A 27,383-nucleotide genomic window follows, 5' to 3' on the forward strand; every position below is an offset into this window, starting at 1 on the left:
CTTTTTCAAATTATTACTAGAATCATATGGGTTTTCATGAAAATGCAATCAAATTGATCAAACTTCTTTCATATTTTTCTCAATATAATGAGATTGATTTAAAGACATGCCATATGACGTTCTAGTAATCTTTATTACACAACCTCTTCTAAATGAAACTCTTAGTTGCATTTACTACGTCTATATTGGTTCCAAAAATTAACATATCATCTACATATAGACATATTAAAACACAACCAAGCTCATCAATTTCAGAATAAACATACACAAGCATCAGAATCATTTACCAAAAAACCATTTGAAGTAATAGTTTGATGTAATTTATCATTCCATTTTTTTGGTGCTTTGTTTTAAACCATAGAAAGATCTAATAAGCTTGCATACCTTGTCCTCTTGACCGGTAACCACACATCTTTCAGGGCAATTCATATAAATCTCCTCATTTAACTCACCATTCAAAATGCAGTTTTCACATCCATTTGATGCACAATCAAATCATGAATAGATGCAAGTGCAATTAATGCTCTAATGGTGGCTACCTTGGTCATCGGAGAAGAGGTTTCTAAGAAGTCTAAACCTTTATTTTGTTGATGCCCTCTAACTAGAAGTCTAGCCTTATACTAGTCTAAGGCATCATGCTTTCATTTCGTTGTAAAGACCCACCTACTACTTAGGGCCTTGCAACCTCTAACAAGGTCTGACAAAAGCCAAGTATTATTACTCAAAATAAACTCTTTTCCCTGTTAATACCCTCTAACAAAAAAATTGAGTCTACAAATCTCATGACCTATGCATAGGTTCTAGGATTCTCTTCCAATACAAACACATTGATATCTTGCTAATCTAAATACTCGTTCTCAGCTAGAAAGGTAGTTATAAAGACAGGTCCGAAACTAGACTCAATTCTAGCTCTCTTGCTCTTTCTAGGTTCTAAGGCCTCACTAGATGATGCAATGTAATGATGCAAAGCAGAAGAAGAAGCGCATGCAAACATGATTGTACACTAACTTTCATAGGAAAAATAGGCTCAAAGAATTCAATATCCCTTAACTCTAATAGGACTAAAACCAAATGTATCCTTAAGAATGAGTCTATATGCAGCACTGTTAGAAGCATAACCAATAAAGATACCATCTACAATCTTAGGTCCAATCTTACTCCTTTAAAAGTTAGGAAGTCCTATTGTACCCAAACACCCCTACACTTTGAGGTAACCTAAATTAGGCTTATAGCCATTACACAATTCATAGGGAGTTTTATCTAACTTCTTAAGGGGAACTCGTTTAATTAAGAATATAGAAAGCAGACACTCCACATGTTAGTAGGCATACCTAAACTAATAAGTGTTGCATCCATCATATCCTTAATAGTCTGTTTTTCCACTCAGCTATTCCATTTTGTTCGGGTGTATATGGAGATGTAACCTCATGAATAATTCCATTAGACTCATAAAATTTCTTAAGAGAAACTCCATCATATTCTCCAAGCCTATCTGATCTCACTCTCTTTATCTTAAGGTGTAATTGGTTTTCCACTTTGGCTTTATAGATTAGAAAATTTTCTTCAGTCTCATCCTTAGAACATAATAAATAAACCTTAGTACAACGTGAGAAGTCATCAACAAACGTAATATAATATTTCTTTCCTCCCCTACTCATCAAAGTCTTAAAGTCACCTAAGTCACTATGGATTAATTAACTATAATAAAGTAGAGGAACGGGACACATTTTTGTTGAATTCTTTCTTAGGGTGCTTCGCTTCTACACATACTTCATATTTGTCAAAAGATGTATTACTAAAGTCAGGAATAAGACTAATTTGTTTTAGCCTTTTAATAGATGCGACATTCACATGGCCTAGTCTAGAATGCCATAAAGAAACAGACTCAACAATATAAACGGAAGCAGTAGAAATTTTATTATCAATAACAACATCCAAAACAAAAATTCCATCATTACGAAAGCCTTTACCCACAAAACACCATTTCTGGTTAATACAAGTTTATCAAATTCAAAAGCTAACTTGATCCCAGCTTTGTTTAAAAGAGAACCAGAAATGAGGTTAATGCGAATGTCGGTGACAAGCAAAACATTTTGCAAACAAAGGTTTTTCCTAGAAGTTAATTGGAATTATTGTCAATACTAAGTTAACCTTTGCCCCGTTCGCTAAAAATAAGTCATCTTTCTATTATTTCCTGAATAAGTTTACCTTTACTAGTTTTCAATTTAAAACAAGTCAAATTACAAATAATTCGACTTTTTTCTTTCTTTTTTGTAATTTTTAATTTCCTTTTGTTTTCTCTCTCGTTACTTTGAAGAGTTACACATATCATATTAAGCGGTTAAATAAGTTAATATGCAAGGACTTGTTTAAAACAAATTAGTATTAGAGGTTGACTTATTCAAGGATAATTAAAAGGTTGACTTGTTTTTAGCGGATCGCTTAAAGATGAACTTATTCACTAGTACAATAAATGTTATTTGATGCGGTTAAAAAGTGCCCTATTGCTGCGGTTTTGGGCGCGCAACAATTAAGGGGGCAGCAATAGGTAATTAATATATTGCTGCGGTTTAAAACCGCAGCAATATTTGAACATATTGCTGCGGTTTCTGGGTAAAACCGCAACAATATATTTGTTTTATATCAGATTTATAAAGCATATTGCTGCGGGTTCTGGTAAACACCGCAGCAATATGCTATATTTAATAATAAAAAATGGACATATTGCTGCGGTTTTTTGGGAAAACCGCAACAATAGGTACTGTACAGGTATTTTTTTTTTTTTTTGCATTTTGCCATCAAATTTGAAAGACAAAAAATTTAAAATAAAATAAAACACTATTGATTGATAGTCATGACAAAAAATTATTACACAAAATTTAAAAACATAAAAAATACAATATGAAAAATTATAATACCAAAAAAACTACAAATATGAAATGACATATGAATATCATTAATATATAAAAATAATAAACTAATTATATAAATGATACAAAATAAAATGAAAAAATTAAAAAAATAATTGTTACAACTCACTAACTAATTACAAAAAAATAATAAAAACAAAAAATTAAGAAACTAAGCTAAAAAAAATCCTAAAACACAAATCTAAAAAAAGGGAAAAATAAAAAAAATCCTACAACAATAATTTACCTACAGATACTAAACAAACGAAAAAAAAGAAAAAAAAGAAACGAAAAAAAAACAAAACAGATCTGATGAAACCAACGTCGACTATAACCAGCCACCATTTCGAACGACCGGCCGATGAAGGTTCACCGACGACATTGATCGTCGACGTTCACCAACGAACCTTCGCGGCGCCAAAGAACCTTTGCGCGACCCTTTTCTCTCTCTCCTTCGGATCTCTTTATCTCTTCTTGCTGGTTGTTGAAGGCGATGATGGCGACTGGAGATGGCGTGATTGAGCCGTTGATTTCGAACGACCCACGAGAGAAGGTTGAACGACCGACGTGATTGAGTCGTTGATTTCGAACGACCCACGAGAGAAGGTTGAACGACCGGCGTGATGGAGACGGTTGAACAAACCCGCAAGAAGAGAGATTAGGCCAATATATCACGTAATAAGATTAGGCCAATAGATTAGGCCACGAGAGAAGGTTGAACGACCGGCGTGATGGAGACGGTTGAACGTAACGAACGACCCACGAGAGAAAGTTGAACGACGACGACCTTGCAAATCTGGCGAGGGACCTTGATTGGGAGGAGAGAGAGAAGATGAGCAGAGGAGAGAGAAGATGAGGGGGAGGCGTGAAATGATGAAGGGGGAGGCGTGAAATGTTGAGAGGAAAAGAGGAGAGAGAGAGGAGGAAACCCTAACTGGTAAATCAAAGAAATAAACGCACTCATGGGCCTTTTTATTATAATTTTTGAAGCCTATTGCTGCGGTTTTGTATAGGAACCGCAGCAATAGGTTTAAATAATATTTTTTAATATATTGCTGCGGTCCTATGTGGAAACCGCAGCAATATTAGCTGGCCATGGCCCCAAATTTTTTTCAAAATGTATCCGTTGAACAATATTGCTGCGGTTTTGGGCGGGAACCGCATCAATATTGTTATTTTCTGTTTTTTCTTTTCTTTTTGCGTGTTATATTGCTGCGTATAGGTAAAACCGCAGCAATATCACCGCAGCAAATTGCATTTATTCTACTAGTGATTCTTGACAATTTTTCCAAGTTAATTTTAGGAAAACAATTGGCTTGGAAAAGTTTAGGGATGTCCATACCCTCAGCCACAATATCAGCATATAAAGTCTCATACTCATGAACTTGATCTAAAACAGACACATCATCAGACATAGAAAACTTCAACCAACGACTACATTCATATTTCTTAGTTCCAAAATCATCAGTACCATACTTAGTAATTAAAGCATCCCAAATATGCTTAGCATTTTTTTGGCTTATTATAAATCATGTAAAGGGTAAAAGTCATATAATGCAGTAATATCCCACGACAAGTCTTATTCTCTTTCACAAAATCGCTGACAGAATTCTCAGGAGCAGTATCAACAGACAAAAAATAATCAGTCTCAATTTGACCCAAGAAAAATTCGATCTTATCATACCACATCATATAATTTTTTCGATAAAAAGGTTCTAACTTAGACATATCAGGGACAAAGGGATTGGTAATAGGGAGGGCATTCAAAATAGGCACATTATTATTAGGAACATCAACAACCATAGTTCCTAAACAAAGATACAAACAAAAATTCAACATTAGAATGTAGGAACTTAAACTGGTAGCTAATTAAATTAACTTATCTGACAACCCTGGTGTGAATAAAACACTGCCCTAAAGTTGAATTTGTTGCGCTATAACACACGGAATCACATAAATCAACCTCCAGGGATACACGATTTCTACATTTTCGGTGTCGACTAGAAAAGTGGGTTGAGAACGCTCAAGAATATTGCCCAGAATTGAGGAAATTTGAAGAGAAGAGAAAATTTGTTTTGTGTTTTTCTATACCATCAACGGATACCATAACACTGGTATTTATAGGAAATGGAAAAAAAACGTGATCAGATCATGGCAGATTACATGGGATAAAATGGTTAGTAAATTGGGTTCATGGCAGAGGACATGTAGAGTAATTAGGGAAAACAGTCATTTAGGGAAAAACGGTAACTTAATCGGCTACAAAAAATGGTAATTAAAACCTGATAAATAATTGACCCAAAAAGATAGTTAAGTTAAGTTTATTCCCCAAGGCCCACGGCCCTAGCCCGGACCGGGAGTTGCGCCTGTGGTAACCATACATCACCACATACCCACTAAAAGTCTCATTATTATTCCAATATGGGTTAAATGGACGTTAGGTAACAACTATGAGGGGGAAAAGTATCTCTACAAAATTGCATCTCAAATCGGTAAGCCAATGCAAATGGATGATGCTACAAAGAAGCGTGAAAAGGTTCAGTATGCTAGGACCTTGATGGAGGTTGAAACGAAGCAGAAATATCCTGATGTTGTGAGTTTCTTGGATGAATATGGTGAGAAGCAAGAGGTTACAGTGGTTATGAATGGACGCCAGCAAGATGTGACAATAGTCATAGGATGGGAAATGATACTATGAAATATAGAAGGAATAAGGAGAAGCAAGTACGGATTCCAAAGAAATGAAAGTCACAACTAATAGAGAATATGGATATCAGCAAAACTGTTAATCAGCCTGTGCAAAAGGAGGTAGATGCAAATGGCTTTCAAAAGGCCCTTAAGCCTATCCGATATAACTCAACACCTATTAAAGCCACTGACATTTTAGTGAATGTGGCTAAAGGAGAATTTGCTCTAAATCAGGGGGAAATGCTAGTCTTGAAGATCATGTGATTTCTTAGAGAGATAATGTGCTATCAGAAGTGGGATGGGGGGGACTCTTCCACCTCATATGCAAAGAGTTTTGGTGTGGAATGTCCGGGGGATAAGCAGGGCTTAGAAACAGTATAAGTGAAGAATTTTATTCAGTAGCAATCTATGGGCCTTGTGAATCTCTTGGAAACAAAGGTAAGGACCTCCAATCTTGGGGGTTTATACCAAAGGATGTTCGCTGGTTGGTGTTTCAGCTCGAACTCTTCTTATCATGATAGTGGCAGAATTTTATTGGCATGGAAATCATGTGTGTTTCATCTGAATGTTTGGGGGGTGGGGACAACCAAGTTTTGCACTGTCATGTCCAACCCGTTAGTGGTGTAATGGGGTTTTATTGTAGTTTTGTTTATGCCTTTAATGGTAGTAATAGAAGAATGGAGTTGTGGAATTTTTTAAAGCAGCATAATTCTAATGATCATTGGATAATTTATGGGGATTTTAATTGTGTTATGCACATTGAGGAGAGAATAGGAGCCTCTGTTAGGAGGAGTGAAATTGAGAAGATCTCTCAATGTATGCATGAGTGTCAAATGGTTGATGTTAAGGCCACTGGCAATTTTTTTACTTGGAATAATAAATAATATGTCTGATAGGGTCTACTCTAAAAGAGATGGAATCAGGATAATCAAGCATGGTTCAATGTGTATGAGAATGTTGAAGTTGGGTTCATGAGTGAAGGTATGTTTGATCATATTGTTGCCTTCTTGACTGTGTATCCTAGGGATAATAAAGAATGGAAACCTTTTAGGCACTTCACCATGTGGAAGCATGTTAGTGATTTTCATTCTCCGGTGTTTGGTGCTTGGGATGTTTATATTCAGAGTACAAAAATGTATGTTGTTGTTCAAAAGTTTAAGGGGGGTAAAGAGAGTGTTATAAGAGTTGAATAAAAGAGGTTTTGATGATGTCCATGCTATTGAGGTGAAAGCTTTACATGAGATGAATAAAGCTCAGGAAGCAATGCATAAGCATCTTGGACAGATTGAGTTTACTAAATTAGAGCTTGTTGCTGTTAATGACTATAAAATGAAGCATCAGATTTATGTGGAATTCTTGAAGCAGAAAGCTAAAGAAACATGGCAAGAGATGGTGATGAGAATACTGCTCTTTTCACTAAAGTATCAGAGCAACAAAAGTGCAATATTAGATCTATGCTATATTTGATAAGGATGACAATGGCAAGATTCTCCTACTGGAGTTACTCAGGCTCTCTTGGATTACTACCAAAAGATTTTAGGCACAACATGTGCATACTGGAGACATGTTTTACAACTGATTGTGCAAAGTGGCCCAGTTGTAAATAACTTATACTTTTGAGGAGCTTTGGAGGAAATGGATGGGTAAAATGTTTCAAGACCATGCAAAGAACAAATCTATTGGGGAGGCTATAAAGAGTGTACCAAAGAACATGGATAGCAATGATTAGGAATGGTTTGTCAAAGTCAACTATTATAGTGATAAATATAGGCATGTTTTTTTAATATAATTTTTACATTATTTGTAACTGCAATATAGGAGCCATTCTAATGACTTTTAATGCTATATCAACAGAAAGTTGGTGGACAAAATTATGAAAATAGAGGCGGGTTACCATGCCACATCGCATGGAGAGCAAGCCATTTTGGCAAATCAAATATGATATGGTAAGATCGCTTCTATTTTTCCTATCTCTGGTTCTGTAATTGGACGTTTTGGAGGTTGGACCCACAGGTGATATAACCCAATGGAAAGATAAAAAAGAAAAAGTGAATTATCAGTGTAATTTTACTAGTATTAGTATAATTTGAGTAGTAACCCAGTACTGTAATTGTCATCCTTCTCCTTAACCTTTCATCCTCTATTCAAGGGCTATAAAATGAAGAAAAAAAATTGAGAAAAACCTATATTTTTGTGCAATCCAACTATTAAAGCATATACTTTGTTCCTTTTGATATAGGACAATTTGGCAACTCGCTGCAACTTCATTGCAATTTGATGCGCTTATTTAATGAAGTTGGATATCTATCTAACTATGAAAGACATGAATGTGGTTAATAGGGAGGCAAATTTGGAAATCCACTAATTTTTGAAAAAATCTGGTTTGACACACACAAAAAGGGGAATATTTTGGACAAACCCGAAACAGAAGCAAAATATGTAAGTTTGAGTTACAACCTTGATTTATTTGATACAACTCTTTATTATATGCCATTAACACAATTTGGCTAACTCTTCTTAATGGGAAATGATAAAAAAAAACACTGAAATTTTGGAGATGGTGAAATTGAAACCCAAGGATCTTAGAAGACCTTTTCCTAGTCAGTTTGACCTCGGGATAAGGTTAAAATAAGTTAAGAAAGCCAATCAAGTATTGCTAGGGTGACTAGATGATGTGGAAACACAAAACGAAATACTCTGGTTGCACTTGAGTGAAGTTGAAACAAGATTCGAGGGAAAACTTCAAGCATTTTTTGACACTTTTAATCATTAGTGAGGTAAATCTCCCTAGCATTGGACTAAAAATGTAAGATTTGATACATGTATTATTCTGTTTGGAAAGCAGCTAAGTTGTTTTCTCAAATTGATCAGGATGTTTCTCAAATTAATGGGCTAGGACCCTGACATGAGGTGCACAACAATGAAGGGGGTGAAGAATGAAAGGGAGCGACATTATACACTTGTTAACCCTAGAGCAAAATCGATTCCTACCGCAAGTTGACACAGAGGAGCCAAAAAAACATAAATTTGGTATTGTTTTGTTGGTCTCATGGTCTAAACGCTCCTTTACGGAGGAGTACAAAACATATGTGGTTCAAATTTTGTATTTTTTTTGTTTTTCTTGGAGGTATCAGGTTCTCTAATTTTGTCTTATCCACATTAAGTTAACAGTAGATGCTCACTATCTGATTTTTGTCTTATCCACATTAAATTTTGTCTTATTTTGTCTTATCCACATTATATTTTGTCTTATCCACATTAAATTTTGTCTTATTTTTCGATCTTCCAACCCAAGGTTGATGAAAGCAATTTTTTATGATACAGTTCAATATAAATATCTGATTTTTCACTCCCTATTCTTGCAATTGCTATTATTAGTGGCATACTGGCATAGAAAAAAATTGAGTTGAAAGAGCCACAATATTGGTTCATTTCATAGTTATGAGAATATTCAATTGTGACGGGGTTTGTCTGTCGTAAGTTGTTTTTCGCGACGAAAAATCTGGCCCGTCGCAAACACCTTTGATTATTTACGACGCCCGTCATGATTGCCTTTTGCGACGGGTTCAGGACGGGATTTTCAACTACGACGAATGACGATCCTCTTTTATAACGGAGGCATGACGGGAAATTCCACCGTGAAAGATCTTTCACGACATGATTTCCCATTGTTAATGGTGTGATTTCTAGTAGTGTATATGGCATCGTCATATACTATAATCCAGAATTATATTCTAAGTATGATGTAGTGACTATTGACCAAGAATCCAAGATCTTTAAGTGTCCATTTATTTTTTTTAATTTTTCCATTTATTTCATCCCAAAGCATCCAAACACCAAACACAATACAGGAGATTAACAAAGCATTGTTGAATCAATATTAGTCGGATCCTTCGGTGTAGATGCATGTATTATAGTTGATTATTGTTTTATTGGTTTATGTAAATATTACTAAATTATCGAAGCTGTACACAAGTGTTGGAGATGGGAAGAAAAATGATTATGGAATGATGTTGTAGATAGCCTTTAATCAGGAGATAATTATTACTGTACGTAGATGTGGAAGTTTTTATAATAATATATCACCCCTTGGCCTTCCCCTTTGAAAAATGAACTATATGATTCTACTTTGCTCTTTTGGAAGTTATATATATATATATATATATATATATATATATATATATATATATATATATATATATATATATATATATATATATATATATTACATATATATATATACATATACATATACATATATATACATATACATATACATATACATATACATATACATATACATATACATATACATATACATATACATATACATATACATATACATATACATATACATATATATACATATACATATACATATACATATACATATACATATACATATACATATACATATATATACATATACATATACATATACATATACATATATATATACATATACATATACATATACATATATATATATATATACATATATATATATATATATATATATATATACATATATATACATATATATACATATATATATATGGTTGGGATCTAGTGAGAATATCCCATTATGTGAGAACAAATACTTATATGAGAAAACTTTAAAATTCAGAACACAAACATATTTTTTTTAGAACATGAGAATATAATCAATACATATACGTATAAACATGTTGTGAAATATCAAGCATATGCTCTTAAATATTTAAAGCGTGTTTTGAAATATGTCAAACATGTTCCAAATTATTTTAATTATGTTCAAAAATACTTCAAGTACTTGTTTAAAATTGTTTCAAACATGTTTTAAATTATTTCAATTATGTTCTGAAATATTACAAGTGTGTTCTAGATTTTTTCAAACATATTTTGAATTATTTCAAACATGGTTCAAATTATTTTAATTATGTTATGAAATATTTCAAGTGTGTTCTAAAACTTTTCAAACATATTCTGAATTATTTCAAACATGTTACAAATTATTTTATTTATGTTCTGAAATATTTTAAGTGAGAACATATGTCATATATGATAATAGATGTAGGTCTGAACATGATGTACACTGTTTTATAACATGATATACATTGTTTTGGAAAATTATGTACATCGTTTTAGAACACGATGTAGATACGTTTTAGAACATGATGTACATCATTTTAGAACATGTTGCTCTATATTTTAGAACATTTTATACATTGTTTTAGAATATGACATCATTAATTTAGAACATGATATACATTTTGCATACATTGATCATGTATGGTGATAATGTAAATAATCGAAACGATAATAATGTGGAATACCAAAAATTCAATCAATATCATACGAATTCCATACTAAACGATAACCAATTTTAATATATTTCAATCAATACCAAAATCGAAAAACTTTGAAAAAAAAACTCCACTAAAATCAAACGACAAAATTGAACTAAAACTTTGAAGAAAACTCCATTAAAATCAAACACTTATGTGAGATTGCTTCCAATTTTCGGTGATGTTTCATTTAAAACAGAACCTATATATATATATATATATAAGCACCAGATATAAGCACCAGATACAAGCTATATGTGTCGTACCCTATTGATAAGCGACGCATATAGCTCAAATACAAGGACGTGCGTCATACACTGAAGCCTATCCGACGCACATCACTGCATCATAAATAGAAAAATTGAGGCCCTATCTGCGTTGCACTTAACTAAAGTACGTTACAAAAGGCTAATTTGCGTCGGACCCCTTGGCCCATCCGACGCAGATCAGGCCAAAATCCACCTATAATTTTTTTAACACGCCCAACTCACCCTCTCTAACCTAAAAGTCCCTCTCACTTTTTCTTAACCCTAGATCTTGCTCTCTCATCTCTCTTCAGCCGTTTTACTTCTCAACTTTCATCTCTCACCATTTCTCTTTCCTCTCTTTGCGGTGACTCTTTTCTCTCTCTTACGCGGCACCTCGCCCGGTGATTTTCTGCTCACCGGAGCCCTAGAATTAGGCGTTGTTCTCCGCTGCTGGTCTTCACGGTTTCACCGGCGCCGTTTTCAACTCAATTTCGAGTGGAAAGAAGAGGAAAACGAAAGAGATTCGCAACTCAATTAGTGAATCCCTTTTCATCAGGAACTCGTTTGAGGTGAGTCTTCAAATACCCATGTTTTAATCATAGCGTAGATAAAGTTTTTATTTTATTCTCGACTTTCAGGTTTTTTCAAATACCCATTTTATGTTGTTGATACAGATTTCGAAGCTTGTAGAACGAAGAAGATGAAGCCAAGAAGAATCGAGATTTGCATTTTTTATATTCTTTTTGCAAAGAAGATGAAGACAGGAAGTTGTTCTTCTCATAGATTTGCATTTATTTTTACATATATTCTTATAAATTAATGCAAGTTCATATATCTTTAGTTTATATTACATACATGTTCAGTTTCAATTTTAGATCTTGGAACTTAGGGATTTTTTTTTCAGTTTTTTATTTGATTGTAAATTGTTGATGAACCAATTTCTAGTGTTCAGTTACACAATTTCTTTTAATTTTCATTTGTAACAAGTAATTTCATTATACATACTTTGTATAATTTGATTTTTATTTTGTAATGATCTGATTGTACGAATTTCTTTTGTGCACAGCAGTTGACATAGTACGAATTTAATTTTTTTAATAAAATTAGCAAATTTGCGTCGGACATGTAGCTTCATGCGACGCACATCTTTGTTTAATAATGGGTATTTTTTGTATTATTGGGGAAAATCCTATTTTAATTGATGTATAAACTTGATTTGCATCGCACAAAGGTCTCCATCCGTCACAGATGAGTGATCCCAAAGGCATGCCCACTCAAGTCGTTTGCGTCGCACTTTGTGGTTGGTGCGACGCAAATAACTCCTCATCTGCGTCGTGCCCTTATCCGACGCAAATCATGTTTTCGTCATTTGCGTTGAGACCTGTGCCGTCGGACCAATGTATGACGCAAATGGTGGTCCTAGGTACAAGTGAAATCACACTCTTTTCTCTCTCCTCCCTTCCTTCATAGAACCACCATGAGTCCCTGAGTTTCTCACTCTCTCTCCTCACTTGCTCCTCTCTCTCTCCTCGCTTTTCTTCAATTGGATTTCACCATTGTCATCATCTCACTCTCAACTTCTTCTCATGTTTTCTTTCTCATTTCACCTTCCTCTATTAAAAAAAGATCTTTCTCTCTCCTAATCACAACAATGGCGATATTTTCATATTAGGAAGATGAAGAATTCAACCACAATTAAAAGAGAAGCAACCTCTGAATAAATTTTTCAGCTACTTTCGATCCTTCGAATCTGCTATTTTTGTCTGATTGTTTGGTATGACCAGACTACTACGAACAAATTTTCACGAAAATTTGAAGATTTAGGTTTTTTGCAGCGCAAAATGTGATGTAATTGGAGATTATCTACCAACCGTCACTTGTTCTGGTATAATTTGATTTTATCTCTCTTTTATTTGGCTTAGATTAGTGTTTTCATTTGGATTGAAATTGTTGATTAGACGAGAGCATTGTGAAAAAAATTTGATAATTCGAAGGATTGGAATGAGCAGAAGTTTCGTAAAATGAACAAAAATATAAAATGAGCAAAAATTTGAAATATTAGCATGAAATTGTAAAATGAGCGAAAAATTGAAACTTGAGTAAAAATTACGTAAAATGAGTAACATTTCTTAAAATGAACAAAAACATAAAATGAGCATAAATTTATAAAATGAGTAAGAATTTGTAAAATGAGAAAAAATTTGTATAATGAGCAAGAATTTGAAAAATGAGCAAAAATTTGTAAAATGAGCAAAGGTTTGTAAAATAAGCGTAAAATGAGCAAGTTTTCAATTTTCAGCTTAATTAACATTGGTTTATTGCGGTTCTCTGGTTCCCCTCCCTCCCTCTTGTTGAGTTTAATATGTCAATTTACGCATGCATCTCTCTCTGGCTGAGTTTAATATGTCAATTTGTGCATGCATAACAAAGCTAAGTTAAGAGAGATTCATCATAATATATATTGAAAATAATTGGAGTAGCTGATAAGACTTGCTTAAATGCAATTATCTTTTCACATTGAGATATAACCCATATGTCTGGTGAACTGATTATCTTTTCACATTGATTATCAATGATTAAAACTACTACTATCACATCATGTAACAAAAACAAAAGTGGAAAGAAGTGGCCAAGTACACGCTATGCCTCCCACCCTCAGAACAAGAAAATACGGTTGTTTTGATTACGGCTGCCTCCACTACTGACTTATGATGAAGTGAGCAATATACTTTTTAGTTTTTAGACTATAGAGAGTCTAAGAAAAGCTCATATTATACACTGACTTATGAACTATCGATATATGTTCGACTTTATCAGAAAATCTAGTGGTGTCAAAATAGGTTCTCGAACAGGTTTTGGGTATACCCACAGTGAACAAGGTCAGACCCGGACAGGTCAGGATTCTGATTGTTAGTGCCCCAGGTCATGATTGGTCAGGTTTTGTTCAACTGGGTTGAACATATTTGAATCATTGGATTCCCGGGTGCCGGACAGGTCTGAGCGTTCCATTTACAAGTCTATCCATTCCCGGATATGATCACTCATTGACATTTTTTTGCTAGGTTTGCGCGGGTCGTATTTAGGTTTCATGTAAGGTTGCGTTAAGTCAAAATGTACTCGGGTTGAATTAGTAATGACCTTAGTTCGATCATTGTGAGACACAGGTCCGTTTGCTATTGAACGTCAATTCAACTTCGGGTAACTCTTGATCGGGCCATCTTGATTTTGTTATCGATTTTGTAAAAGAATCATATTAATAAAAGTATTAAGATCGACATACATATACTATGTGTGTGTGCGATAACTATATTGATTACCGTGATGTTTAGTGTATTCTCTTAAGTCTTAGTCAACTCTTATTTCGAATAATCAAATGCGTAAAACCACTCTAATGAGTAAAGGAGTAGAACGACTCTTCATATGTTTTTAATATTATATATTATAACCAACGGCGACAATAATAACGAGTAGACGATCAATTCCAAACTTGATATAAATGATTTATTGTAAGCATTATGATTGATATATAAGTTTGTAAATAGCTAGGATGGTAATGAGAATAATAATACTAATAAACGTAAAGCGATAATGATAATAGGTAAAAATACAAATAATAACAATAATGGTAACAAGGCTAAGAATAGCAATAGTAATACAAATAAAAACAGGAATACTAACAATAACAATATAAATACTAATTCAAGATAATAGTACACTATTTTAGATAGTAGTCTTCATATTAAATGCATTTTGAAACTATAACATGTATTTGGATTGAAATAAGTGATTATAACGAGCGTTCATATGTTGTACAATAAAAATGATAATAAATTATACCCCTCAAATCATTCTCCCTTATAAAAGCTAACCATAACTTATGAAAAGTAAAATCAATAAGTTAACTGTTAACAAGTAACAACCATAGGTAAATTAGTTAACAAGTATTTGCTAGTTACTATATAGTTGAATTAAAACAAGTTATTATTAGATAAGATCACTATAATGAATGTATGAATGACAGTTGATAGTTCAAGATAACAATATACTCCATTTAAGTTCATCATCTTTATGATGATAATATAGCAAACAATCACTATATACCAAGTACCCAATGAAGTTCATATATATATATAACCATAGGGAGATTTGTTAAATTACTATTCTTTTTGCATTTTAACAAGATCTTAACCGATTAAATATTATTGCTTGTTCACAAGATCTTGATATGAAGCATACTGCTATACTATAGTTCACGTAAATACCTATAATCTAAACATTAATTGAGTAAGTAACAGTTGTATAAGTAATTTTTCAAGAATTTTAGTTTCATAAGTAATGACTTTAGAACAATATAACTAGTATAACTATAAGTCTATAACCGATAGTGTTTATGCTCTTTGTTATTCCCTAATCAATTCGTCAAAAAATGAGACAATGAGATAATTGGCGCGAGCAAATTTCGGTTAAACAAATAATATAGATTATTAAAATTTTAATTATTACTTTAGATAATTATGATTATTATTTGAAAATGTTGTTATAAAGTACTCCCTCCGTTTCATTTTAATCTACACACTTACACTTTTCAAACATGCCAATGTAAAACTTTGGAGACATATATCTTTAGTTTTGTATTTGTAAAAATTATAAAAAGTACATATTAATAAAATACATAATAAGACGAATCTAACAAGATCCCATATGACTATGTTTTTATTCACGTATAAATCACAAACGAGGGTCAAAGTGCAATTTGTGAATAGTATAAAATGTCAAAGTGTGTAGATTAATATGAAACGGAGGGAGTATGAGATTTGGGGTTTAGTTGTTGGTAGGATTCTTGATTTTCTCAAGGCAAAATCTAAAACGATTTAATAGGCAAAATCTAAAACGATTTAATAGGCAAAATCTAAACCGTTAGATGATTAGAATCAAGGGCACATAAGAAAACAATACAAAGCACATGGATCATCAATATTAGCCGTTGGATACAAACCACAAAAGAAGCTAAACCGTTAGATCATCTTCTAACCTATCACCTTTTCCCTCATCTCTCTCCAAACCCATATTTCCTGCCCAGCCTCCCTTCCGTGTTCCTACTTCTCTCAACTCATGAAGATGCAATTTCAAGTATTGAATCGTTTTTTTTTTTGCCCAAAATTTCTGAAATATATTGATTTCACCATTTCAGTTGAAAGTTCGAGTTATACTTCTTTATAATTCTATCCCTATCTTAGTAGCTGATGTTTTCTGCATGATACACATGCTACTGGATGTTGTTTCTGTGTTCAATGAAGTCTCTTCCCTTGCTCAGAAGAAACAGTCCATAAAAATAACTCAAGATGGAATAGAGTAACGTGTTGCATCATCACAGTTTCTTTGTTTCAGTCATCTGCTTCTTTTTCGAGGAGATTTGCATCTCTATTGAGCTCAATGACTAATAATGATTTTGGCTTTCCGTGAGTATCAACCTACAATGGAGGAGGAGGAAGTTCTGGTCTTGGAGGGTGTATGGAAAACAGATAAATTTGTGTTGGTAGAAACATCTGTTAAAAGCAATATACATCAAGGTGGAAGTTCAGAAACTGTACAAACTCTGGGAACATCTGTGAAGTATCACAATAAGAATGAATTTCATATTCATATGTTGTTCTTTAGTATAGGGTTATGAGAATTTGAGATATTATTTGGTAGCAAATTTGGTAGAATATTAAATGGGATAATTTGGTAGAAAAAATAGGAAAATTTTGGTAGAATACTAAAATAGATTATAAATTTGGAGTATAACCAGAAATTTTTTAATATTATTTGAAAATGAGGACATTGGATAATTAAATGAATCTATAAACAAGTACATGATAATCAAAATTCTTAAATTAAATGTAATTTAATTTTTTATTTATTTAATTATTAATTATAATAAGTTTTTATAAATTAAAATATTTAAATGATTTTGTAGATATAAAAAAATTATTAAATTTTAATAATATCTTGATTGCGGTCGGGTTCGGGTTTGAGAGGAGGTCTGTATGAACAGGTCAGGTTATAATCTTGTTGGGTGTCGGTCAGGTCTGGGTAATCCCAGGTCAGATTTCGGTCAGGTTTGGGGACTGACCCTCACAGGTCGAACCAGGTTCAAGTCAGGTAAGAATCAGGTTGACCCAGCGGTCAGATCTGTTTCTAACACCACTAAGAAAATCTCTTCTTAAATAACTGTTAGTTGGTTAATAAGACGGAAGAAAGTAGTGAGCTCAACAATAAAATTACTTGTTTTTTTTTTTCAAATAAAATTACTTGTTAATTGTCTTTATTTGTAGACTCGTTAGCTAACTAGCTAGTGAGTTAGCTAGTCTTACAAACTTTTCAGTTTTTCCCTACCCACGAGTTTTTCACTTCAACGAAATCGGACGATTTTTTCACTACAAATTTTCAGAAATTTACTCAAAATCAATCAAAATTATCACAAACACCGGCAACACACGAGTTTTTCCCCAAATTTTAGAATTTTGAATGATAATTTTTTATCTCTGAAAAATGTAAAACGGGTAATTAAAAAGCTAATTTTAGTAATATGAAGAATACGGAAAACATTAATAAAAGTAGACTGAATGATAATTCATACCATTAAACAATATATAGAGGCTAAAATAATTAAACGAAAAAAGTTGATTGTGGTCTATAAACCATGTTTAAAAATGGGAAATATGCATTTGCATAATCAACCAATCTCTATTATATAAGGGAAGGGGGAGCAATGGTGTCCTCTTTTGAAATGCCTATTTTGCCCCTCTTCCCATTCTAAATTACAAATTGACTTACAAATCAAAAGGGGCTTTAAACAAAAATACCAAAAATATAATTATAATAATCACTCACAAGTCACAAGTCACAAGTCAACTAAAATCATAAAATTGCATAATTTACGTTATGCAAATCACTAAAATGAGGAAACTTTATAAAAACTTAAAAATTCACTTACAAACTACAACCTATATGCAAATCACTAAAATGAGAAAACTTTATAAAAACTTAAAAATTCACTTACAAACTACAACCTATGAAAAAATTGACTTGAAATCAAAGTGTCCACCCTCTTTACAATTTATGAAGTACTGTACTTAATTCAAAAATCAACTAAAAAATTATAATATTAGAAATCATAAATAAATTCAATAAAATTTCTATTTTGTTTATAGAATTTAACTTTGCAAAGTAAAAATAAAAAAACAAAAAGAATGGTGAGAGACTTAAGTGATAGAAACTAAACCAATCAAATTTTGCAACTAAAAACAATTATACTTTGTATGTCTAATGTTCAATTTTTGATTCTTATGCCGAAGAAAATCGAGTTTCTGTTTTGAAAAAAATTCAAACACGCATCACGTGCAAAAAATTCTAGTGATGTCAACAAATAAGGGAGGAGCTAGAGTTAAAATTGGATATTTTTGTTATTTTTCCAGCGCTTTAGAGGCATTAGTTTCCAACTCTTACATAATCTAAATCATTTCTTTTTTCTTAAACATATGGTTCAAGGTGAATATTAAATTTCAATTTTGTTCTTTAGATCAGTACTATATTGATAGACCATATATAGTTCTTGATTTTAGCCAAGCAAGCTAGTGGTATCCTGAATCTTATTGGATCAAGTGATTATTGTAGCATCTTTTTAAGTGTTGCAAAATAATAAGAACATAGAATCCCCTAAAAAAAAAATAGCAAAAGGGATTAAGGCTATGTTTAGTTCACCTGAAATTTTCTGATCTGAACTTATCTGATCTGAACTTATTTTTTCTGATCTGATATGATCTGATCTGAACTGATCTGATCTGATTACAAGAGCTTATCTTTTAGATTTTTCTCAATATAAGAAAAAATCTAGTCATTTGGGGTCTTGTTTGATTCGTCTCAATGAGTACTTTATTAATATCCATTTATTATAATTTTTACTAATATGTAATGAAAGTTATTTAATAATAAAATGATTTTAAAATATAAGCATGATCTGATCTGATCTGATCTGATATGAACTTATTTTTTTTGATCTGATCTGATCTGATCTTATTAGATCTGAAATAAGCAAAAATAAGGTGAAGTGAACATAGCCTAAGTATAACAGTATAATCGAGTGTCAGAGAACTGACCTCGATATTGATGTCTGGGTACTTGATTTATTGCGCAATCCTGCCGAGTATATACTTGATGGAATTTAATGTCCTAGTAACGATGAGCCTTTAATTATTCAGTCCGTTTTTTGTACAACACGCCACACGGAACCCAAATTGTGCGGCCACATTATTGTAGCTCTTCCTCCTTCCCCGCCCCATTTCCTCTTCTCCTCCCGCCCCAATTCCTCTTCGCGAAAACACCAACGGCAACCACCACCACTACCAAAACCAGCGATCTCCTTGAGTCCTTCCTCAATTCTCTATCCTACTCCCGCTGTCGCAATCAACGAAATCTTGGCGTCTTATCCGGGTTCCGGCTACGAGATTTCCATCCGAAATCGTTTAGTTAAACAAGCTGCTTGGGCTTGCCTTCAACCAACTGTTTCTTCTTCTCCTTCTTCTCTTTTACCGGATTTTGCTTTTCCTGCGATTTTTTCCGGCCAATTATCGCTGGTTTCCGACGCCTTATGTCGGAAACAGCTATACGTGTTTATGACAAGTTGGTCGACGCTTTGTGGCTCATCCTCTGCAGATAACAATGGTTTTTATTATGTTCTTTCTTTATTTGAATGGGTTTAATTTGTAGCAATTTGATGGAGTTAAGAAGAATGATGGTGGTTGGTTATTTGAGTTGGTGGTTGTGGTGGTGGTGTGGTGGTTATGGGGAGGAGGGGGACGTGGTGGTTCCATGGTTTGGTCAAAGAGAGGGAAGGGAGATTGAGAAAGGGTTTGGTGTTTGTATAAAGTAACTCTTATAATACAAAAAGTAAACCATACTTTCACTAAAAAGTAACCCTTCAACATTATTGTAATAGCCCGATTCCCGAGCTGCTAGCTAAACACTTAAGATTCACTAATCACAATCAACACTTAATAAACCTCGAATTAAATATTTACTCGCAGCGGAAACATAACCTATTAAACGATCTTGAACCTGTGGGTTATTGGGCCCACAAAACAAAATCCTTTATATAAGACTTCAATCATATAGTCATTCAATCTCAAATTCTATGGCAAAAGAATAATCTATATTGTAAGTAATTCTAAATAGTAAACTCTTCTATATACAAACTTAAATCTCAGACTTTATCCCATAATACACAATTCGAATCATTACTTTGCTCTCAACTCGATTCTGGCTCCCAACACAATCCTGCAACAAAGTTTGAATCTGCCACCCACCAAGTGACAGGCCACAGAGAAACTACAACACTATCAGCAAAGCTGAGTACACACTGTGTAATAGAAAATACAAGTTTAGGTGCATGTTAAAAACTAGCACATAGTTATAATAACAAATAGTCACATTCAACTCAGTTACTATAGTTTCACAAAATCATATCATTTGGCATGAACGCGAATGGAGAGGGGTACCACGCAGTACCAGCTGTCTCCAAACTATTGAGGGTCGTCACGCCAACTTTTATTGTTCTGCTTGCAAGACTTAACCAGACATGTCCTATAACGCCAGAAATTCGCCCTTCCTGGAAGGCAACAGTTAGGGACTCTACCCGCCCTAACTCAGGTGCATGTTCACGCCTCACTTTCATATTTATAATTTAAGATATTTAATGATTCATACTTTAATCCTCAATACTCAAATTTCTTATCAACTCATCCTTAATACTCAGAACTCTTATCAACTCCTTTCAATTCCCCTTACTTTGATAGTTGAGAAGGTTTAGGGTTTTCATTTGAAACTAGTTTTTCACGTAATAACTTTAATTGAACTTAACCAATTAAGAATGATAGTGCTTATCCACAAGCTTTCTTAATCGCTAAGAATGATGGTCCTTATCCACTTATTTTCTTAACCACTAAGAATGATGGTTCTTATCCACTTACTTTCTTAACAACTAAGAATGATGCTTCTTATCCACTTTTGTCCTAGTATGATGTTGGAGAGAATTCTAACTACTTAAAGGACCAAAGCCTGATGAAGACTTAATATAACTAAAAAATATTTGAACCTGCTTAAAAATTCAGGCTATTACAATTATAAAAAAGTAATCCTTAGCATTTGAAAAAGTAACCCATAGTTTTCAATAAAAGTAACCCCTATTTACCTTAGAAGTAACCCCTTATAATTACAAACGTAACCCATATCACAACAAGAATCTGCTATTTTACCGTCCGCATTTACCGCCCGTCTAAATTTGTAGACAGTATAGTTAAAATTACCGTCCGAATTAAACCAGACGCTAAATACCGTCTGATTTCCAAAATTTACCGTCCGTTATGCTGCCCGACACTATTTACCGTCCGTTTTTACGTCCGCTCAAATATAAGAAAATAAAATAAAACAATTTACCGTCCGCCTAGGACCATTTACGTCCATAAGACGGGCGCTAATTTTGCGGGTGATGAATAAGGACGCGACGACCCTACTTTTGTTTCATCCACACAATAACAAAAGCATTCTCTCTCTCTCATCTCCCAATTCTCTCACTCTCTCTCAGTCTCGCTCACTCATCTCCCAATTCTCTCACCCTCTCTCATCCCAATTCTCTCACCCTCTCTCATCCCAAAACTCTCTATCTCTCTCCTTATGTTTCTCTCACTCTCTCTCATCGTCTTTTTGTCGTCACCATCCATCCCCAACGTCATAGGCTCCACGAAAACAGTTGAAATAACGCCTTCGCCATATTTTAAGGTTAGCTCTAGTATTTTTTTTCATAAATTTCTATTTTTTTGGGTAGTTTTCCGTTTCGATGGTTGATTTCCTTTCAAATTCGTTTTTTTAAATTGGTTTTCTTCAAACTTTTTAAAATTCGTTTTTTTAAAATTTGATTTCTTAAAATTGGGTTTTTTAGTTGGATTTCCGCTGTTTTTAGGGTTTTTGTGTCGGCGGCGGTTAGGGTTAGGGTTTATTGGTCGGCGGTGGTGAGGGTTTCTGGGTGGCGGCGGTTAGGATTTTCACAAGGATTGTTATGGGCTGGGGTTTTTATTTCAAATGTTTTTTTTTATATTTTTCGATATTTTTTTTTTTTTTATGGGGTTAGTATTGTGGTAGATATGAGTTTTTTTTTTCAGAACATCTTTGTCCTTTTTTTTAAAAAAAAAATCTGCATAGATTTCAGTTTGATTTTTCAATTTGTTTTTTCTGGTTTTGTGGTTTTTGAATTTCGTTTTTTTATTTGGATTTCGTTTTCTGGTTTTTTTATTTTTTTTTCTATTTTGATTTTTCTTACTTATTTTTTGTCATTCTGATTTTTGATTATGAGTTTCGGGTTTGTGGGTTATGGGGTTCGAATTTGATTAATTTTTTGGTTAATCTCATTTAATTATGCTTGGGTTAAATTTTGGTACTACTTGCTTTGTGGTTTTAATTATATGGTTAAATGTTTATTTTAATGTTGGGGTTATATTAATTTTTGTTCAATCTTTGTGGTTGCAGATCAGATGTGTTCAAGGATTATTTGAAGAGATTGATTCCAGATATTAGTTGAATAGATGTATTTTTTTATTTAACATTTTAGTTCAGGTAATTTTGTTTTAGATATTACTGGGATTTCAATTGGGATGTAAAATATGTTGTATTTACCATTATAATTTATATGAAGTACTTCTATAAAGATTCATTTTTATGTTTCAATTTCAATGTGTCCTTTCATTTTTGTGTTCACTAAAATATTTACCAAAACCTTATAGCATTAAGAGAGAAAAAAAATAATAAAGTAATATTTGAATTTTTATTTTATTATGCTATGCAATTTCCGTCTGATTTTTTGATTTAGCGTCCGAAAATTCAGACGGTAATTAGCGTCTGAAATTTCAGACGCTAATTACCGTCCGAATTCTCGGACGCTAATTACTGTCTGAAATTTCAGACGCTAAGTCAAAAAGTCGGACGCTAAATATTTACCGTCCGCCAAACGGACGCTAAATGGAGAATTATCGACCAGGGGTTTTGCATCAGCCTTTTAGCGTCCGTTGACGGACGCTAACCTCTTTACCGTCCGATCCCAAATTTTTAGCGTCCGATTTTGGTAGACGGAAAAGAGTGATATTCAGTAAAAGTAACCCCTTATCATGACAAAAAGTAATCCCTAGTTACAGTAAAGTAACCGCTTAGCATTCGAAAAAGTAACCCTTAGTTTCACTAAAAGTAACACCTAATAATTAGAAGAAAAAAAACCTAGATTCAACAAAAGTAACCCCTATTATGAAAAGTAACCTCTCTGAAAACGGATTCAAAAGTAATTCTTGTTACGAAAAGTAACCCTGCTGAAAACAAATTCATGCTTGGGCTGTTTTTTATGGGACGCGGGCTTCAATATAAAGTACTCTAGCTTGGGCCTTTTATTAGCTGGTCACACCATTTGTTCAAGGTGTGGCCTGCCTTATACAAAAGTTAATTATACTCCCTTCGTCCCAAATGTATTTGCTACATTTTGCCATTTAGGGGTGTCTCAATTTATTTGCTACATTTGCAAATATTTCCATATATAGTACATAGGTCCCACACTTTATTTACAAATTTGCCATCACTCCCTCCTTGGTTTTGTAAATGTTTCCATATATAATACATATGTCCCACAATTTACCTATTTGCTTTTTTTTTAATTCCATTTCTGTCAATGGTCCCCACTCCCTCCTTGGTCTTTGTGAAAAAGTGCTTGTAGCAAATAAATTGGGACGGAGGGAGTAATTATTTGTTACTTAGTTAAAATCTTACGTACAGTCTGCTCCATGATTCAAGCTGATACAATAATCAAATATATAAATGGGTTATTATTCTTGAGTTAGTTTTGCATGGACATGATCCACACTAATATTATTCTGGACCAAAACCGTTCTCCTTTAACATATTGATCGTCTTTTTTCTTCATATAGTAATTTTTTTAAAAATCTTATGTTACACCATACAGTCACTATCTACCATATTGATTTTTTTTTAATATACTCACTCTTTTTTATGTTAGTTTACTGTAACGAAATGTTCACTTCGTGAAATAATAACCTTTTTTTCACATAGTCAAGCATTACAATCTATATCTATTCATCTTTAAAATATTTTTTTTTCAATATACAGACCTTTTTTTAATAAATCACGTGAATTAGCATTAAATTCATGCTAATTTAGTGTGGACCAAATCCCTATAACTTACTTTTACTAAATCTAATAAGACAAAGCGATACTTTTGTAATTTTGAATATGGAGTGAGGCCCACCACTTTCCTTCTTTTGTTCAATGGAGAACATGTTTTTTAAATAAATACAAAGGAAAGCTTCTCGTGCATGGTAATTGGTAAGATTTAATTGTATTTCACAATTTTGTTGTAAAATATATCAAACCTAGCACTACACAAAAGGCACCTTGAGGTTGGATATTTTCCTTACCATTTTTCTACTCATAAAGGGATCTTATTTATTATATTATGTAAAGTTACATATAAGAAATTCAAATAAAATAAGACACTTATTAAATTATGTACAATTTAGAAAGTGTTTAACTAATTAGGTATCTATTTTTCGTAAATTATCAGACAAGCGATTATTTTATTGTTGAATGGACTTATATAAGACATCTTAGTGGTGGCTGGCTTGTTTGATCATCCATTCAAAATATCTTACGTACAACGTCGCACTTTTAGATCATGAGAGGTTAATAAACAGATTGAAGATCATTTCAATTGTAGAAGTACAATCTATATCACAATTTGATGCAACATTCCACAAACACCATTACATAAATCACAACCATACAGTATATGTGATAAATAAATATATATAGTTCTTGCGAACTTTACTGCTGTGGAGTCGATGACTAACCTTATTATAAATAACTAATGAGAAAAATAGTAGAATAAGAAGCTAGTCATAGATTTTCAGCAAAGTTCATTGAGATGGACATAAAATACTATTCAAGGCATGTATCCTCCATGACCACCCCCTTCTCCCCCACCAGCACCATAGCCACCAGAATGGGCGCCACCAGCGGCAGAGCCACCTCCGCCACCAGATCCACCACCGCCACCACCAACATAGCCTCCTTCACTAGCACCTCCTCCGTGTCCACCACCTCTCCACCACCACTACCGTACCCACCTCCTGCTTCGCTACCTCCATATGCTGCACCACCACCACCACCACTTCCGCCTCCACCACCTCCAACGTGTCCGCCGGCCCCACCAGCATAGCCACCTCCATGGCCCCCACCTTCGCCACCTCCATAACCTCCGCCGTGTTGTCCTCCAGCCCCATAAGCGCCACCACCTCCACTACCACCTCCGCCACCACCGCCATAAGCAGCTCCACCGCCAGCTGCCCCACCTCCATGGCCTCCACCTTCACCACCGCCATAACCACCTGCATGGCCACCTCCAGCCCCAGATGCTCCACTAGCTCCACTTCCACCACCACCGCCTCCACCAAATGCTGCTCCACCACCAGCGGCACCGCTTCCTTCACCACTTCCGCTATCGTATCCACCGGCATGTCCACTGCCTCCATCATGAGCTACCCCGCCGTAAGTTGCCCCACCACCAGCAACTCCACCTCCTTCACCACTTCCACTACCATATCCACCGGCATGCTCACCACCTCCACCATGAACTGCCCCACCACTTCCTCCACTTCCACTACCACCACCACCAGCATAGGCAGATTCGCCACTAGCTGCACCTCCTCCACCGCTACCATATCCACCAGCATGCTCTCCTCCTCCTCCATGAACTGCCCCACCGCCTTCACCACTTCCACCACCTCTGCCACCGGCATACCCACCTACACCTACACCAACATCAACACCAACACTCGCATGTCCTCCAAGTTCATACGTGAGGAGGGCCCTGGTGGCAGTGCATATGCCTATGCCTAACACTAAGAAAAAAACAACACAAGAGATTTTATGGTATGCCATATTGAGATTGTTTGTGATGGTTTACAGATGCTTAGAGAGAGGTTTTATAGGCATGGATTAACTGATTAAGATTAAAATTGAGCGTTACTCGCACTCAACATAACAAAAGTGAAGGATTACTCTATAGTTCCCACTATAAGGTCCTCTACTCATAGCAAAGCCGCAATTTTTCGAGTTGTATAGTAGTATTATTCATATTACAGCAAATAGTGACGGTATTGTGCCACTCTGCTGTCTCCCACATTCAAATTTCAATGTATTTTTCATTCAGATAATTGCTTTATTTTCTTGCATTTAATCGTACAATTATATTAGTTCGTTCCACATCACTCCCCAATTTGGACAGAGATAATCCTGATTAGGTAACCTTATCTTGTTCCTCGTTCCTTTTAGGTAAAGTGTTAATGCTCTTGAGTTTCATATTCACTCTCTTTGCTTATGCTATTATGCTAATACTATAACTTTATAAACCCCGTATTTTGACAGAGGCTATATGAGCAAGCATTAAAAAAAAAAAAAAAAAACTTATAGAGCATTAATCAAAAGTGATCTTCAAGCGTAGGTACATATTCGCCACTTTGATGTCACGTTAAACTTCTTGTTTGTTGACTTTATTACACTAATCCCGAGTTTTAGCAAGTATTTGAAAAATAGTCGATTTTATCGCAAATACATCGTACTACATATTGTGGTATTCATTATTGATAACTGAGTGAAGATGTTAGACGTCATTATAAAGTCTTTACCCACAAAACACCATTTCTGGTTAATACAGGTTTATCAGATTCAAAAGCTAACTTGATCCCAGCTTTGTTTAAAAGATAACCAGAAATGAGGTTAATGCGGATGTCAGTGATACGCAAAACATTTTGCAAACAATGGTTTTTCCCAGAAGTTAATTGAAATTATTGTCAATAATAAGTTAACCTTTACCCCGTTCGCTAAAAATAAGTCATCTTTCTATTATTTCCTGAATAAGTCTACCTTTACTACTTATCAATTTAAAACAAGTTACATTACAAATAATTTGACTTTTTTCTTTCTTTTTAGTAATTTTTAATTTCCTTTTGTTTTCTCTCTCATTACTTTGAAGAGTTACACATATCATATTAAGCGGTTAAATAAGTTAATATGCAAGGACTTGTTTAAAACATATTAGTATTAAAGGTTGACTTATTCAA

General features: G+C 33.9%; 1 protein-coding gene across 1 annotated transcript in view; it reads right to left on the reverse strand.

The window, feature by feature from the left end:
• The window catches only part of LOC104892906 (glycine-rich cell wall structural protein 1.8), a 46,731-nt gene extending 20,508 nt beyond the window's left edge, over window positions 1-26,223 (reverse strand). The window contains 1 exon segment of the mRNA XM_010678930.4: window positions 25,965-26,223. Within this exon segment, the coding sequence (XP_010677232.3) occupies window positions 25,965-26,202 (238 nt within the window). The 5' untranslated portion in view covers window positions 26,203-26,223.
• Between the last annotated feature and the right edge of the window lie 1,160 nt (window positions 26,224-27,383).

This window comes from Beta vulgaris, chromosome 5, assembly GCF_026745355.1.
Source record: "Beta vulgaris subsp. vulgaris cultivar EL10 chromosome 5, EL10.2, whole genome shotgun sequence".
Taxonomy (NCBI): Eukaryota; Viridiplantae; Streptophyta; class Magnoliopsida; order Caryophyllales; family Amaranthaceae; genus Beta; species Beta vulgaris.